The following is a 17,917-nucleotide window of genomic DNA, read 5'->3' as shown; positions in this document are numbered from 1 at the left end:
TGTCATTTTAAAGATTTTAATCCCATAAAAGCTTGTCAAATTAATGTCGGTTTTTGTTTTTGAGGAAAAGTAAAATGAAAATGAAACTAGAGAAAAGAAAATGGAAGAATAGACTTTGAGGTAGGTGAGTGACATTCAAAAGTGAAAATCCATCAATAGTTTAGAGTAATGCTGGATACGGTTGTTAATGTCATATTTCGTATGTATTTGAATCAGGTTACAATAACTCGAGTCTTAAAAATTGAATCTATGAAAATAAAAAGAAAATAAGATGGGAGAGGGAGGCATTGAAGTTGGGAGTCTCCGATGTCAAAGTCAATAGAGTATTTTGAAAATTCGTAAATAATGAAAGAGTATAGAGCTTCTTTGTACCTGAAAATTGTTATTTATACCAGGAATATATGGGGACAGATCGTGCATGTTCTCGTGGAGCCCATGCCATTTTTATTGTTCCTTTTATCAGAGTCATTTAAATATAGTGTGCTTATATGACGACGTCATTAATGTGGTATGTTGCTTAGGTAGTGGTACCATTAATATGACGTGATTTTCTGATTTGTTTTACTTTGTTAGTGTCTTCAGTAGTCCATCAATGTTCTCTTATTAGAACATCAAAAGTTCTTTGTCTTTCCCGCTCTACCATGTACGAGTCCCCATGAGCAGGATGCGGCTGAGTGGCGTCAGGCTTGTCTGTCTTATTAGCCATCATTACTTATTTTCCCTCGTAGGCGAGTTGCTTTGTTAGCAAATTTAAGCCATGGGGCCGAGTATTGGGGTGAATCCCATTACTCTCGACCGAGCGCCTAATGGGCTTATGAGTGAATGAGAAATCTTCTTATAATGGTCATAGATTATACAAGTGTTGCGCACTTCTTTAAGAATGAGATCTATCATTAAAATATTAATTTTTTCAATTAGATCTCATATTTATTTGATTTTTTCAAAACGAGTGCACAACACTTACATATTCTATGACTGTAAATATTATTTTTCAATATCTTATTCGTTCACCCAAATGAATAGATAAAAAGTATTGATATTTTAATATTTTTTATGAATATAATACATCTCGTCATAATTGGTATTACACAATAGACTTGTAAATAATACAAATGAATAGATGTAGGCACCATTTGGATACAGAAACGGTTTTTTCTCATCTCATCTTATCATTACAATTTTTTCAAATCTCAAAATAATAATAATATTAAAAAATAACATTCTAACATTATTTTATTCAACTTTCAACATTCATTTAAAACCATCTCATTTTATCACACTATTTAAACAGGGCCTTAGTCACGAGTATCTTCATTGACACATCAAGCATAATGCTGATATAGAAACTTGCCACTTTTTTTTTTTTTTTAAGAAATATCTTCTCCATTCAAATCATCAACTCATAACAAATGAATAATACATGAATGAGCTTCCTCCAATGTCTACAATCACATCATAAACAGGAAAGAGAAAGAGCATTTCAAGCTATAGTGTTTGCAACAATGTTAATATCCCTCTTGACATGGTGTATAGACCAATGGGCAAAGGACTGTAACTGGTCCTTAATATCACTGACAAGCAATCCTGCTTCTGACCAAGACTCATTTTCCCTTTAAGTGAATCCCCTTCTAAAATTATCTTGGTGAGTCCTAATTGTAGATCAATTTGACAGCTTCAAAACCTCCAGCAACTTCTAACTAACAACAGAGGATCAGGGAACAAGGACGTGTTTTGTCTCATAGCTGCAGAAACTAACACATTCTCATCCCTTACTACGATACCTACTCCCACTTTACAATTAATTTTGTCCACAAGTACATTCTAGTTTATCTTAAAATAATTATTAGGAGGGGGAGTCCATCTTTGAACCACCATATTGATAGAACTAGATTGCTCAGGTTTCTGGGAACGTAGTTCCTTCATCATCTGCAAATCCTCACTTGTCTGCTTCACTACCACGTTTGGATGCTTGAAATCATTTTAGAATACCACCATGTTCATTATGTATCATATTCTCTTTGAAATCACTGCAATCTCTTCCATTATCTCAATATCTGAATTGTTTCACATGTCTTCAATCCAATCCAGAAAAACTTCTCTGAGTGAGGACTTTTTTGTAGCTTTGTAGAATACTAACCCCAAATGTCCTGAGCAGCAGGACAACTCCACAGGGCATGAGTAACTGATTCCACCATACTTTAATTATGGGTTGGTTGAGCCATTCTAACATTTACAATTCTCCCACAAGCTAAGAAGTTACATGCTTATATCATTGTTTATTTGTAATGCTTGAACTCAATAAAGCATACTTAGCACACTACTTAAAAAGCATCTTATTTTACATTACACGCATGTGCATGAACATGTTTTTTGGAAAAAGAAAAATCAATATGCCATCACAACGTTACATCAATAGATGATAAAAATATGATGATTAAAAAGAGAATGAATACAATTTTCAATTATCTACTAATTACTTGATTCTATTTTAGAAAATAGAAAAAGAAAATGAATAATATTTTTCATATTGATACAAGATCAACATTTAGCATGTTTGTTGTCACAAGTCATAATCCAAAAGTGACCAACATTTTTTTTAAGAGTTAATAGTCTCTCAATGGTCATTTTTATGTGCATTCAAAGTTAGAAATCAAGGGAGAAAAAAATGAATTTTCATGTCACGTGATATTTAACTTCAAATAAAAAGAAAATGTTTGAATTTTATCTTCAATTTCACCAACTAGGGTAACTTATTTTAAATAGATTTTCATTCCAACAATATATAAATGGGTATAGTTTTTTTTATTTAAAAAAAATATATAAATACGTACAATTTTTTTGAGAGAAAAGCTATTTTGCCCCTCAATGGTATTGCTCAAGTGTACTGCTCAGGATTTTTTTTTTTCAATGATTAAGAAAGTGATTTTAAATATATTGATATATTTTTTTAAAAAAATATTTACATATATTAAAAAAATGTGAATAGAAAAATGAAAAAAAAAAAAACTCAAATGAAACGTGCGGACAAGTAGAGCGAGCTACTCTAGGCAGCAGAGTAGTCCAACTCTTTTTTCGAGAGCCCTAACATTTTCCATACTCGAATATTATTTGTATCCTATTTTATAAATACTTTATTTTTCACCACTTTTAAATTACATTTTAATTTTCTTTAAAAAAAATAATTAAAAGATTAGCTGGCAATACAATAAAAAGACAAGGTAGTGTGCCGCTTAATTTTGATTGCTGGGTATATTTGTTGGTACAAATTTTTTTTTTTTTTTTTTTTACATTTTTTAACACATTTAAATATTAAAAAAAATATCAATATGTTAATAGTCTCTTTCTTACTCAATATTTAAGATGAACGAGGAAAATGAAGAGATAAAACCACATAATAACATTCTTCAAAAGACACGATAAATTCAGAACCAACCATGGTCAATGCAACGGTGGTAGCATCGTGACGTGGGGCTCCCATTCGTTACGCTGCCCTCTTATTTATTCGACCTAAAAAGAGGAGGTTTGAGGGTTTTCAGAAATTTTCTATCTGGATCCATCGTGGACTCGATTCTTGCAAGCGTACTTTCGCGGTATTTCTATTTCTATCTCTGTTCAAGATTCAGTTTTCCAAGATCGTTTATCCATCATTGGTGTGTGTTCACTTCTTTATATTTGATTCACTTCTCTCATAAACTCAACCGCTCGTAATTGCAATTTCTCAAGATTTACTGAAGTTATCAGTGTCTTGTGTAACTTTTTGCTTATTTGAGTTTTGATCTGTAAATTCAATTTGGAAGAAGCAATGGAAGAGGGGAAACATAAGTCTAGGAGAGAGGATTCGGAAAGGAGTCGAGATAGAGAAAGAGATAAGGCGAGGAACGGGGAGAAGAGACCTAGGGAGAAGAAGAACAGCGATAGTCGGAGATCCGAGAGAGAGAGTAGTGATTCTGATGACAAATATGACAGGGAGAGGGAGAAGCATAGAACGCGGACACGGGATGATGAGAGGGAAAGAGCCAGAGAGAAGAAGAGGGAAAGAGAGAGGGAGAAGGAGAAAGAGAAGAGGGAGAGGGCGAAGGAGAAAGAAAGAGAAAGGGAAAGGGAGCGAGAGAAGAGGGAACGTGAGAGAGAGGGGAGGGAGAGGGAGAGGGAGAAGGAGAAGGATAGAGAAAGAAGGGAGCGTGAAAGAGAGAAGGAGAAGGAAAGAGAGGAGAGGAGAATGCAAGATAGGGAGAAGCGACGGGCAGCTGATGGCGATGACGACAATGATGATGATGAGGTTAGGGAGCATGATAGGAAGCGGCATAGGAGAGATGACGATGATCACAGGGAGAGAGATTGTGAACGGAGCAGCAGTAGGCCTCGCAAGCACAGGGATGACAATGATGAGAGCCCAAGGAGAAACAGTGGTGGTGATCACTCAGATATGATGGAGAAAAAGCCAACTCGGGAAGAGGAGTTGGAGGATGAGCAGCGGAGATTAGATGATGAAATTGAGAAGCGGCGGAGGAGAGTGCAGGAGTGGCAAGAGTTGAGGAGAGCGAAGGAAGAAGCTGAGAGAGAAAAGGGAGGGGAAGCAAATGCTAATGAACCTGTGTCTAGCAAGACCTGGACTCTTGAAGGGGAATCTGACGATGAAGAAGTACCGGGAAAATTGGAGACGGACATGGACGTGGATGAAGATGCCAGACCTACAAACGAACAAGCTGAAGCATCAGTTTTGGTCGATTTGGGCAATGACACGGATGCACCCACTTTGCAAAATGGGGGGGATGTTGATGCTGAGGATGATGAAATTGATCCATTGGATGCCTTTATGAATTCCATGGTGATGCCTGAAGCTGAGAAGCTAAAAAGTGATCTGGCTCCCTCAACTATTGATGATAAGAATGTAGACTTGAAGAACAAAGATAAGAAGCACGAAGGAAGCAACGGTCAACAGCCACGGAAGGGTCAAAAACAGTCTATGGGGAGAATAATGCAGGGCGAGGATTCGGAGTCAGATTATGATGACCCTGAGAATGATGAGGATCGGTTAGATGAGGAAGATGATGATGAGTTCATGAAAAGGGTGAAGAAGACAAAAGTGGAGAAGCTTTCTTTAGTTGACCACTCCAAGATAGAATATCAACCGTTTCGGAAAAATTTTTACATTGAAGCAAAAGAGATCTCAAAGATGACTTTTGAAGAGGTTGCTGCCTTCCGGAAGCAATTGGAGTTGAAGTTACATGGTAAGGATGTGCCGAAGCCGGTCAAAACCTGGTACCAAACTGGACTTACAAGTAAAATCTTGGAGACAATAAAGAAGCTTAACTATGAAAAGCCAATGACAATTCAAGCTCAGGCTCTGCCTATAATTATGAGTGGTCGAGACTGCATCGGCATTGCCAAAACTGGCTCAGGCAAAACTGTTGCGTTTGTGCTGCCAATGTTAAGGCATATAAAGGACCAGCCACCCGTTGAAGCTGGGGATGGACCTATTGGACTAATAATGGCACCTACAAGGGAGCTTGTACAGCAGATCCACAGTGACATAAAGAAGTTTGCAAAGGTACTTGGTATCAGGTGTGTGCCTGTGTATGGAGGTTCTGGTGTTGCCCAACAAATTAGTGATTTGAAGCGGGGCACTGAGATTGTTGTCTGTACTCCAGGCAGGATGATTGACATACTTTGCACCAGTGCCGGGAAAATTACAAATCTGCGTAGGGTCACTTATTTGGTCATGGATGAAGCTGATCGAATGTTTGACATGGGTTTTGAACCTCAAATTACTCGAATTGTGCAAAATATTCGTCCAGATCGCCAAACAGTACTCTTCTCTGCCACTTTCCCACGCCAAGTTGAAGTTTTGGCACGTAAAGTATTAAGTAAGCCTGTAGAGATACAAGTTGGTGGTAGAAGTGTTGTGAACAAGGACATAACACAGTTAGTTGAGGTGAGGCCAGAAAATGAAAGGTTCTTTAGACTGTTGGAAATACTTGGTGAATGGTATGAAAAAGGAAAAATTTTGATATTTGTCCACTCACAGGAGAAGTGTGATGCTTTGTTCAGGGATCTCCTCAGGCATGGTTATCCTTGCCTCTCATTACATGGGGCTAAGGATCAGACAGATCGCGAGTCCACCATTTTTGATTTTAAAAGCAACGTCTGCAATTTGCTGATTGCAACAAGTATTGCTGCCAGGGGGTTAGACGTGAAGGAGCTTGAATTGGTGATCAACTTTGATGTTACAAACCACTATGAAGACTATGTCCACCGTGTTGGTCGTACAGGCCGAGCTGGTCGGAAAGGCTGTGCCATTACATTTATCTCAGAGGACGATGCAAGATATGCACCAGATCTTGTAAAGGCATTGGAACTCTCTGAGCAAGCTGTTCCTGATGACCTGAAAGCTCTTGCTGATAGTTTTATGGCAAAAGTGAATCAGGGACTTGAGCAAGCCCATGGGACTGGTTATGGTGGAAGTGGTTTTAAATTTAATGAAGAGGAAGATGAAATGAGGAGAGCAGCAAAGAAAGCACAGGCCAAAGAATATGGTTTCGAGGAGGATAAGTCAGATTCCGAAGACGAAGATGAAGGTATAAGGAAGGCAGGTGGTGACATATCACAGCAGGCTGCCTTAGCTCAGATAATTGCTGCTGCCTCCAAAGTCAGTACACCCATGCCAATGCCAGGCTCAGCTGCTCAACTGCTTCCCAATGGTGGACTTCCTATTACGCTGCCAGGCGTTGGTCTAACAATACCTGGAACAGCAGCAGTTGTGACTGGGACCGGCCTGCCTACTATTGCCAATGACACGGCTGGGGCAGCTCGAGCAGCAGCCATTGCAGCTGCTCTCAACTTGCAGCAAAATTTGGCGAAGATTCAAGCTGATGCAATGTCTGAACACTATGAGGCAGAGCTGGAGATAAATGATTTTCCCCAGAATGCTCGATGGAAGGTTACCCACAAGGAAACTTTGGGGCCAATTTCAGACTGGACTGGAGCTGCTATTACCACCAGGGGGCAGTATTTCCCAACAGGTAAGGTGCCAGGACCTGGAGAACGCAAGCTTTACTTGTTCATTGAGGGCCCTACCGAACAGTCTGTAAAGAGAGCTAAATCAGAATTAAAGCGCGTTTTGGAGGACATCACAAACCAGGCATTACAACTGCCTGGTGGAGCCCAACCAGGCAGATACCAAGTTTTATAAGTGTAAGAACTTGATTCCATTTCATATAGCCATCGTAGGCATATCTTCTTCTTTTTTTTTGTAGGTCTTATAGGCATATCTTTACCAGCTTCTGTAGGGTTTTGGATGAGTTCTTACGTCTAGTTATTATTTTTTCACCAGTTAATATGTTGAATGAGTTTTTCTGAACAAATTAGTTTGGAGTTGGCTTTTATTACACTGTTGAACAGTTTGGAAGTAGCACAAGTTACTTACGTGTACCTTTGTTGAAGTATGTGGATCAAGCTTAGGATACAATTAGGAAACATTTTTGTTCTGTTCATGATAATGCAAGCTTTTTTGTTTATAGAAACATCTCTCTCCCCAAAAAATGTTCATCTTGAGATCTTCCCATTAATCATCTATGAGAGAGACGGAGAGTAGGTGCCCAAGTCATCAAGCACTTGAGAGTTACCTGTAGTGACAGGATTAACACAGAACGAAATCTGCTATTGTGCTTTTCTTCCCTCTTTTTAGCTCCAAGTAGAACTTGTGGATTTTGAGTCAAAAGCATATAATATTCTCCCCACTTTCCCGCCCTCCCTCCTCCTCCCTCACCATAGTCACATCTTGTAGTGATTTGCTGCAAAATATTATGAATTTGTTTTTTGATTTCCAAATTTTTTTCAACCCTTTTAATTTTTTATTTTCTCATGGCGCGAGGGATGTTTTAAGCCTATGCTCGCATGTCCAAATATTGTCTCTGCTCCTTGCCTTTGCTATCATGGCTGTGAAAGCGATGGAGGTTATGGTGCGGCCCTTGTTTCTCGTGTTCCTGCTGGTAGTATAGAATTATGTAGATTAATATATGTTTTCTATCATTTATATTTGTTCTCTGAGAATGAGTTTTGGGATCTCTAATATTATGCTATGTATTTAGTTATATTCTTGTGTGTTTTCAGGTTCACAGTTGGGATCCAGGAGCCAACTGTTGCCGTATTTGCAAACTTTGTTATGATTACATATCAACAAGAGTATTAAACTTAATCAGGACTCCTAGTAAGAGGATCTTCACTTGTTGGTTTTTTTGGGGTTCCATATTATAAGCGATCTTAAGATTCAACTGGCTTGGCTGACCTAATTAGATGGATGTCTATATCATACATACTTATGAGAATTTGGTTTGATATCTTTACAGTAATCATCACCTCATGCCCAGAGTGTGTTTAATGTATTCGTGAACTTCCGGGATATAACAAATGACTCCTATTGTTGAGGATGCATTTTTGGTTTGGTTCTTTTTTCCTTCCTGGATATTCTTATATGATTGATATATAATGGGAATTCTTCTAGTTAAGATCGATATCAGTGTAATAGCGTTAATGGTTTCTGTTTCTATCTGTGGTAGTACTGTAAATTAAAGTTTTGCTAATGCTTTGTTTCTCTATTTCAGCCGGAGCCATCAACAAGATGATTCCTAATTAATGGCTATATTAATTTTTGTGCATTGAAGTCTTGATTTAAGCACACTTGAAATTGGTTCGGCCACAGGTACCAAGCCTTGTTTTCCAGGACTGTCAATCTGGATCTGGAAAACTACGCTTTCCATATCAGAAGCTATGCAAAGGAGATCCGGAAGAAGTAGAGGCGGTGTATGACTATGGATGGCTTATTGACACTATATATGTCATGCTTTTTGCGTAGGATTTTCAGTACGCAGGTTATTTGTATTCGGAAGTGGAACCGTCCTTTATGCGCGGAATTAAGGAATTCCTTCGCTTCACTTCACTTCACTTGGTGCTGGACTTCTATAATTTATAGACCAATCAGCAGCTTGTATCAGGAGGCTGAACATGATTAGGATTTGACTCTGTTTCATGCGAAAAGAATTAAAAATAAAATAAAAAAACTATTTGAATTTGTTTGAAACAAATCAACTCTGCGGAGACGCGTGTTTTTGACAGCTTGCAGGATCCGTCTTCTGTACAAATAATCTTATATTATCATACGTTATTATATGAATAATTTTACTCATCATTTTCATATTATCCATCATTTATAATCTTTTTTTTTTTTTATCAAATATGTTGTGTATGAAAGAAAAGTGGAAGAAATTAATATTTAAGAAGAATAAAATAAGAAAAAGTTAAAAAATATTAAAAATAAATATAATGTGTAGTATATGAGAATGATGGGTAATAAAATTTTATATATGTATATATTAATGCAACAATACGTAATAGTCTTTTCCTCCTTGAAATGAAGACAAGGACAGCCCACGCCGTTACACGTCTCTCTTGCAAAAAAGAATTTGTGTTCTTCTTTGTGGGTCCTTTTTATAATGTTTTGTACCATGTGATGTAATCATCATTAATTACTTTGGAGGCTGCATGACATAATAAAGCGACGTCACTTTCTTTGAAGGTGCTTTTAACTGTTAATAATGAAGGCGAACCGCTTTTAAAGTTGTAGCAGTGCGAATTAGCTATGAAACGCTGCAATTGATCATCACGAGGGCTTTTTAAGAAGATTTTCCACACTCAAAAGTTCATTAGGTGTTCAGTCGAGAATAAGGAGCTTCGTTTCGATATCTGACCTTAAGCCCTAAATTTACCTGCGGAGTAACTCGCAAGGAAAATTAAGTAACGATGGTTGATGGATTCGGCTGCAATTCACTCATGAAAACTCATACAGGACAGAACATAAAAGATAGAAAGTTATTGATTTTTTTATAAAAGAACATCGATCGGTGGTCATTAGGGCTGCAGAATATGACTCCACTACTCTAGTAACCATGCTGTATTAATGACACTACTATTTGAGCATCACGTTATGTTAATAATGCAATAATAAAGGCATGTCGTATTTAAAGGACTGATAAAAGTAACAATAAAAAGACATGCACAATCTATCCCCCGACTCCAGATATAAATAATAATTTTTTAATACAAAAAATTCTTTTTCTCAACTCTACTCTTTAAACTCTTTTATTATTTATAAAATTTTAAAATATTTTATTAACTTTAGCAAAAGAGACCCTCCAATCTCAAGTCCGTCCTCTCTCAATTTATTTCTTCTTTGTTTTTAGTCCAACTTTAACCTGAATTGTTAGAACATGATAAAAAAAGAAAAAAGGTACGAAACACGCGTTAACATGTTGTAGTACTTTTTTTTTTTTTTTTAAAGTATCGACGAGATCATCATTAAAATGATTATCTAGGATGCGCATATATGCTTGTGTGGTCAATCTCGACTGGCGGCTAATCTCTTGTTTTGTTAAGATCTCATCTCCATCGTTTTTGATAAGTCTGAAAAATTAATGGGTGATAATACTCTCATACAATACATTTTATAATATATATTATAAAATAAAGTTATTTTGATAAAATGATATTATTTATAAAAATAATTTTCTTTTTGAAATATTATTATATAAAATATTAGAAAAAGAATAATATTAGGTACAGTTTTAAAATGAGGACTGCAATGTAAATTTAGATTATTTTAACTTTAAAATTTTTTAAAATTACAAAATTATTCTTCTTAAAATGATATTTTTTATATTTAATAATGTACCTGTATATACAATCAGAAACTATAAATAAAATTTTTCTTATAAAAAATAATGTGTATTTATCAATTTTCAAATTAGGCTGGTACAAGCCGACAGCAAATCGTTTTAGGATGTGCATTACATGCTTCTGTGGTCAATTCGGGCTGGCGGCTAATATCTTGTCGTTTTGTGAAGAACTCATGTCGATCGTTAATTTTTTATGTCTGGAAAAATTAATTAGGCTGGTACAGGCCCACAGCATGCTTGTTGCTAGTTATATGTTGCATTAAATGTTGGAATTAAATAGGTTATATATGGAATGCCACCAACATCATGACATTGAAGCTATTACTTTATTCAGACAGCCTAGTTGTTACCGCTTTGCGTTAAACGATGAAATTAAATGGTTATGGAGTTGCGCCACGGTGACGTTGAAGCTTAATTATTTGTGCCATTTTATAAATGTGGTATATATTGTTAATGGCTTTTGATTCCATTTAAATGAGAAATGGATAACGAGATCAGGTTCCCGCTGGCATGCTGGCTGCCCTACAATTTAGGAGGCAGTCCAAGCTGAGATCTTAATTGTAGGAGCTGATCTTGGTCCGCTGTTTCATTGTTGACATGTCCTTCGCTAATGGCCGCTACAAAATAGGTGGTTAGTTTGCAACGCGTCTTTCATGTTATCATTCGTCTTTTCTTTCTTTGATCTTTTGGGTACCAATCTGCCCTTGATATATATATACATTGAAATTAATAAAACGCACAAGGTTCATTCATCTTAACCTTCTTTTCGGGTTTCCTTGTTGTTTTTGGATTCTACTACTTCCTTTCTTCTGCTCTGTTTTTATATACAAACGACGTTTTTGTTTTTGTTTTTGTCTATGTTATCTCTAGGTGCTCTTTTTCAAAACCTAGCGAATTAAATACGGGCTGGCACTCTTGATGACGGTAGGACAAGGTAATTAGATCAATGATATTGCGTTTTCTTCGTACTGTGGGATCGTTGCATGGGAGCTGACAACTAGCGTATCGTTTGGAGGTGAGGAAAAAGGAGGATCCTTTTAGAGTTCTCTCTCTCTCTCTCTCTCTCTCTCTCTCTCTGAATGTTTCGTGTTAGCTAGCTGCAGGTAGCTTCAGTAGAATCAGTCCTTGAAGACGTTTCACGTTCTCTCTTTTTCGTTTTGTTGTAGGAAACCTTTGTTAATTTTTTCTTGTTCGCGAAAAACCACAAGTTTTTTTATGGAGAACGTGGCGTGCCAACTTTTGGTTTGTTTTGTCAAATATTTAATTTAAGATTTCGATCGAATCTTAACATGGGCTCTGGTACAATGATGACTATACAACTATTTCATTGTCAATGTCTGCAAACTTTTAGACCCTCGTGTTTTGGGTGGAAATTCTTTGACAACGCTTGAATGAATACTCCTTTACAGCTATTACAGAATAAGTGTTCCTGTGATGCGTGAACCAGATATGGATCGAGCTGTTGGATAAAATTCGCCGAAATAGAAAAATTTTATGTTGACCAGAAGTTTTTGAAATAGTCCATATCGGGTGATTCCTTGTGATTCACTCGAACCTTAAATGTTTGTTATGGCATCTCAATGGATCTTGTTTGTATTCTTTTGAACGTGCTCATGTAAGTGCAGGCTTTTTGGCATTTGTACATGCGGAATGACCTTTTATTTTCGTTTATTTCTGTTCTGTTGTAACGTTGTTCTTTGAAAGTGACAATCCCAAGTACTTATTTATGCCATTAAACGAAATTCAGTTGTGTTTCTGACAGGATTTCAAATAATATGAGCTATCTTTCTCAAGGAATTTTTCATAATATTGCGTTTTGTATGGCTTGAAGGTCATTTTCAAAGTTGTGAAGGGATCTCAAAATGGCGCTTTTGCAGCTCTTCATCACCGCATCAGTTCCAGTCTTGAAAGTGCTCTTGATTACTGCACTTGGGTCTTATCTTGCACTGGATAGTGTCGATATATTGGGGGAAGATGCTAGGAAGCATTTGAATACTGTGAGTTATTCATTATTTTTATGTCGTTTCACAGGCATTAGTAGAGTATATCCAATGCACTGTTGCCAGTCTCTTAATAGAGTATTCTTTGTTTGTTTACAGGTTGTATTTTATGTATTTAATCCAGCCCTTGTGTCCACCAAACTTGCTCAAACGATAACAAGCGAGAGCATGGTCAAGTTGTGAGTTATATATAATTTGCTCACTGCACCACTACTCCATTCAACCTTATATGCTGAAGTTCATTGGCAAAAATTCAATTGATTTTTAGTATTTGAAGTGAATTTGATTGAATGTTCAGGTGGTTTATGCCAATCAATATACTCTTCACATTTATAATTGGCTCAGTTCTTGGATGGATAGTTGTCCTAGTTACAGGAGCTCCTTCACACCTGAGAGGCCTCATTGTGGGTTGCTGCGCTGCAGGTAACATATTTATATATAGATCCTTCTTTTACTTGTGTTAAAAATATAGCTTCAAATCTTTTTGAATTGTAACCGGGCAGTGTTCATAAAGTAAAGCGTCCTATGTGGGCCCAAATAAAAAGAAAACGAAGCTTCAGTTTGTTCCATTAATAATTTGGTCATGCCCTCTCTCATAGATCATTCATGACAAGAAACATGCAGACTAGTGTTTCTTAGAAATTGATCATGGAAAACAAATGTACTTCTTAAGGAAGTGTTACTTCACTTGGAGTGAACCTTTGGAAGCTATTTGTCACAACTAAAGCTGGATGTCTTACTCCTACTGATCCACATTGCTTACTCATTCTTCCTATAGAAGTTTAGCTGGCCTTTTCTCTTTTAATTTTGTTTTTAAGCAAACAAGAGGAAGTTGAGGAGGCCGGAGGTTGGTATTTTCTACTAGTAACACGCTTACCCACTGGGAAGCCCCTTAGAGTGTCTTAAATGAGCCCTATTAAGAGCCCACAAAAGTAGGATGAATTCGGAGAATTGCAGGCGCTCCAGGACAATTGAGTGTCAGAGGGGACTCCAGCCTTGGCTGTCAAAAGGTGGATTATCCTCGAAGGCTTATCAACTTCACTTGCCATTGGCTCATTGCATGCACCAATGATCGATAGGTTTGATCATGCATATCAGAGCCATAGGGGGTTGTAAAGGGCCTAAAAGCTGATTACCTTGACAAGAAGCAGAAAACAGGATACTGTCTTCTCAACGCGGTTTCCAATAAATCACTTGTTAATTTTCTTTGGTGCATAACTTAGCTGAATCAGTTTCGTCCAAAAACATTCTGTATAATTTCATTTTCAAAGCATGTTCCCTTTATCTGAATAAATATGTACTGCTTGGTAAAATCATTGACAAACAACTTTTTACCCTCTATGCGAACAGGAAATTTGGGGAACATTCTTCTCATTATCATCCCATCAGTTTGTAAAGAAAAAGGAGGGCCATTTGGAGATCCTGATGTCTGTCAAACATATGGAATGGCTTATGTTTCACTTTCAATGGCGGTATGCCCCTTTTCTTTTATTTCGTTTCTTTTTCAAGACTGATGTCCTTTTATAATGTCTTGGAATTCAAGGATTAAAGATATCTGATGTTCTTAAGCAGCTCAGTATATAATCGCATCTGGTTGTTGGTACTTTTACAATAAAATCACCAAATTAAGTTCAATATACATATGCCAATTCTTGGATGAGTTGTAATCAAGAAATTGTCTCAGTAAGGATACTGACCTGATATATTGAGAAACTCTTTCGTACTTGTGTGTTTGGGCTGCGGTTGGTATCTCATGAGAGACTGACTTTTGCTTTGCAAACCTGAAATTCAATGTAAATATATGCATTTGATCCTTTGCTTTAAACTTAGCTTGCATTAATGCATGTGCAATGTGAAAGTAATTTGTTGCGGTACATCTTACCTGTTTGACTAGGATAGATCACTATTCCGCTTTTGTAATTGCTTACTGTTTGTGACACTTCAGATAGGAGCCATTTATCTGTGGTCTTACGTGTATAATATTGTGCGGATATCTTCAAGGAGTAGCACCAGAGAATCAGAAGTGAATGAATTCTCTATCAGTAAGCCTGCCAGACAATCCTCCACATCAGACCTTGGGGTCATAGAGCCACTACTTTCATCCTCCAAGGAATTCTTGATACCTGAGAACAATAAAGATCAATATGCACTGCCCTGCACTAGATCAGACGTAGCGAGATCTGAGGTTGTATCCAGCATCAACCTATGATGAACTTAATGCTTTATCTTTATATTTCTTCTTATTATCTTCTGGTGGGGCACCCTATTAATACTTTGCTATTGTTTCATTCTTATTGTTACCCTGACCATAAACTGACCCACTCCATAAATTCGAGGAATTCTTGTAGCAGGCCTTCATTTTTCCACTATATTTTCACAATTTAAAATTTGATTTGGAGTCATTTTTCTCTCACCAAAATAATTGTAAATACAGATTCATCTGGTATCATTTTAAATGTCCATGACAGGAGAGCTGATGCTGGATAAAGCTCTACTTCAATAGTTGTAGTAACTGGAGAGCTTTATTTCTAATTAGTTACATTATGTGATAACATATCTATTCTGGGATATTAGATCATCTGGCACAGTCTTGGAGCCATGGTGGCTGCCTGTGATATATAAAAAGAATAAAATAAAATCTACCTTTGAAGAGAAGTGTCGCCTTAGAATGACTTTCTTTTACAACTTTTGTCCCCAAGTAATTTAGATTTTTATTTTGTTTATATGATTCTTTATTGTAGATCTAGAGATTCTTAGCACGGCCATATGATTTATTATTGTACTCACATCTCTTCACCGAAAGCAATATTCTGAGGTTTTATTATCTGTTGAATTCCATCACAGGTTTCAGTTTCAGATAAAGCAAAGCAACATATATCAATGCTGTTGAGAAAGATTAATCTAAAGACGATATTTGCCCCTTCAACTATTGGAGCGGTATGACCCTTCAGCTTATTGTTTTCATCTAATCCCTTTTCATGTGCTTCTGCATTGTGTCATTAAGTAGATCTAGTCCTCCTTGGTGGATGTTCTTTGCATTTTGCACAAGAATGCATTGTAAAACTAGATGAAGGAGATAGACTTTGTTTTCAGCTTCTTTATGGGAAAGACTAGGTTATGGGAGTTTCAAATTAGCTCTAGTTGACTACTACTGATTGGATTCTAACCTAATATGTGAAAGCATGTTCATCATGATGTGTGGAGCCAATGTGCCTCCAAACTGAGCATGTCCATGTGGGCCATGACTTCTTTCTGACTTATCTTTGCTTGTGTGGGTGCTTATACGGACACATTGACTAACATCATGCTCTTTTCTTCTATAGATTGTTGGGTTTACAATTGGACTCATTCCTGATATCCGAAAGTTAATGATTGGTGAAGGTGCTCCTCTTCGAGTAATCCAAGACTCTGCTTCCTTGTTGGGGTATAAAACTTATGCACTAAATCTGTTCAGCTGTGGATGAGTTGGTCATAATTTTGTTGCAGGATGTAGGATAAAAGATATCCCACCTCTGTTGGATGAAAGAACTCATCTCATCATATAGCACTTTATATCAGAATATGCACTTTCAGTCCTCAAATATGATGTTATTAGAGCTGATTTTGAATGTGGGCGAATGAGCACTGTAAATTACTCATTGCTGTGCAATGTAATTGCTACACCAATTCTACGGCCTATACAGACTATTACATTATACAATACATTAAACTTAGATTTATGATTTGCTCATTTCTGTTTACTTCTCGTTGCTGCTAAGTTTCCTAATACTCTTCACAACTGCAGAGATGGAGCCATCCCAGCTGTCACTCTAATAGTCGGTGGAAACCTTCTCAAAGGTAATTACTGATATAAACGTCTTCTTTTTTACATTTAAGCTGAACTTTCCTTTGGACTTCCTCCACATTGGCAACAGCAAAGTTTCAACTAATATTTGTCTTCCAGGTTTGAAAGGGCCAGGAATTCAGAAATCACTGATCATTAGCATCGTAGTCGTTCGTTACATTGCTCTGCCTCTGACAGGGATTTTCATCATTAAAGGTGCACATCAAATTGGTTTGGTGCACTTCGATCCATTGTACCAGTTTATTCTTTTGATCCAATATGCAGTTCCCCCTGCTATGAATATAGGTAAATCTCTATACTCAGATATTAAGTAACTTTAACATTTTACCACAATGCTTGAAAATACCTTGAACCCAATCACTGTAAACCACTCTTTCGTGTACAAAAAATCTTTCACAAATTACCACCTGAATAACACACCCCAAACTACGAATCTTGACCATTAACCTCTCTAATCAACCTTTTTGTTGCAAGTTGTCGGACTTGCTAATTAAGGTTGTGTTTGGGTAGTGAGGTATTCTCAGGTATTCTGTGAATAATAGTGAAAAAGTAATGAAAAAATAATGATAGAATATTAAATAGTAGTAAACAGTAGTGAAAAGTAATAATAAAATAATAAATAATAGTGAGGTATATTCTGAGAATATACCTAAGTATTCTCAGTATCCAAAATTGCATAAAGTAACATGATTGCCCTCAGAAAAGAGAAAAGAAGGAGGAAAGAGAAGAAACTGGTGATGACCATGAGGGGGGAGGGCTGCGGTTCTCATAATGGGCCCCAATTTTTCAAAGTGTTTTTAAATAGGGGACAATTGTGCTATTATCTTATCCCTTCTTATTCTCCAAATCTGACCCCATGGGTTGCTATGAATCATCGAGTATACTTTATTTGAGGCTAGAATTTTATTTTATTTTATTTTATTTTTTGAGGTTGTATTTTTTTTGCCCCCACTATATTTTAAATTGTTGACATCCCCACTGAACTCTTTTTTCCCTTCTAAAATCAAATGGCAGGAACCATCACACAGCTGTTTGGAGCAGGAGAGAGTGAGTGCTCTGTAATCATGTTGTGGACTTATGCCTTGGCTTCAATTTCACTTACTTTCTGGTCAACCTTCTTCATGTGGCTCGTGGCTCCTTAGCCTCTGCTAAAAAAATCCACACACACACACACACACCAAGTAATAAGTTTTGGCAATTTTTTCTGATTTAGAAAAGAATGTAATCTCATATGAGGGAATGGTCTGACTTAACTCGAAAGCTGATTTTATTAACCCTCCTTATAAATTCATTCAGATTTGGATTCCTTCTGTATTGACATTCTAATTCATTTGAATTAACAC

General features: G+C 36.8%; 2 protein-coding genes across 12 annotated transcripts; both read left to right on the top strand.

Annotated features, from left to right (window-relative positions):
• Positions 1–3,426: 3,426 nt before the first annotated feature.
• On the top strand, positions 3,427–9,079 carry LOC121259946 (DEAD-box ATP-dependent RNA helicase 42-like). Of its 8 annotated transcripts, none has more exons than XR_005939659.1 (2): positions 3,427–7,961; positions 8,702–9,079. XR_005939659.1 is itself a non-coding variant. In XM_041161774.1 (2 exons), exon 1 carries the CDS (start codon positions 3,803–3,805, stop codon positions 7,190–7,192), a length of 3,390 nt encoding a protein of 1,129 aa, XP_041017708.1. In that variant the 5' UTR covers positions 3,427–3,802; the 3' UTR covers positions 7,193–7,194; positions 8,702–9,079. The 8 variants fall into 8 exon arrangements, 3 of the variants coding, with proteins under 3 accessions (XP_041017708.1, XP_041017706.1, XP_041017707.1); XR_005939658.1 differs by having other exon boundaries at positions 8,604–9,079; XR_005939656.1 differs by having other exon boundaries at positions 8,113–9,079.
• Positions 9,080–11,222: 2,143 nt separating this feature from the next.
• Positions 11,223–17,888, top strand: LOC121259995 (protein PIN-LIKES 3-like). 4 transcript variants are annotated; one of them, XM_041161842.1, is made up of 12 exons: positions 11,223–11,361; positions 11,601–11,833; positions 12,562–12,727; positions 12,830–12,909; positions 13,029–13,153; positions 14,081–14,202; positions 14,676–14,915; positions 15,575–15,667; positions 16,054–16,154; positions 16,515–16,567; positions 16,674–16,859; positions 17,589–17,888. In XM_041161842.1, the coding sequence occupies exons 3-12, from the start codon at positions 12,593–12,595 to the stop codon at positions 17,714–17,716; spliced, it is 1,263 nt and encodes a 420-aa protein (XP_041017776.1). In that variant the 5' UTR covers positions 11,223–11,361; positions 11,601–11,833; positions 12,562–12,592; the 3' UTR covers positions 17,717–17,888. The 4 variants fall into 4 exon arrangements, with proteins under 4 accessions (XP_041017776.1, XP_041017777.1, XP_041017775.1 ...); XM_041161843.1 differs by lacking the exon at positions 11,223–11,361 and having other exon boundaries at positions 11,474–11,745; XM_041161841.1 differs by lacking the exon at positions 11,223–11,361 and having other exon boundaries at positions 11,474–11,833.
• The last annotated feature ends 29 nt before the right edge of the window (positions 17,889–17,917 follow it).

This window comes from Juglans microcarpa x Juglans regia, chromosome 4D, assembly GCF_004785595.1.
Source record: "Juglans microcarpa x Juglans regia isolate MS1-56 chromosome 4D, Jm3101_v1.0, whole genome shotgun sequence".
Classification (NCBI taxonomy): Eukaryota; Viridiplantae; Streptophyta; class Magnoliopsida; order Fagales; family Juglandaceae; genus Juglans; species Juglans microcarpa x Juglans regia.
This window is presented reverse-complemented; position numbering and strand designations above follow the sequence as displayed.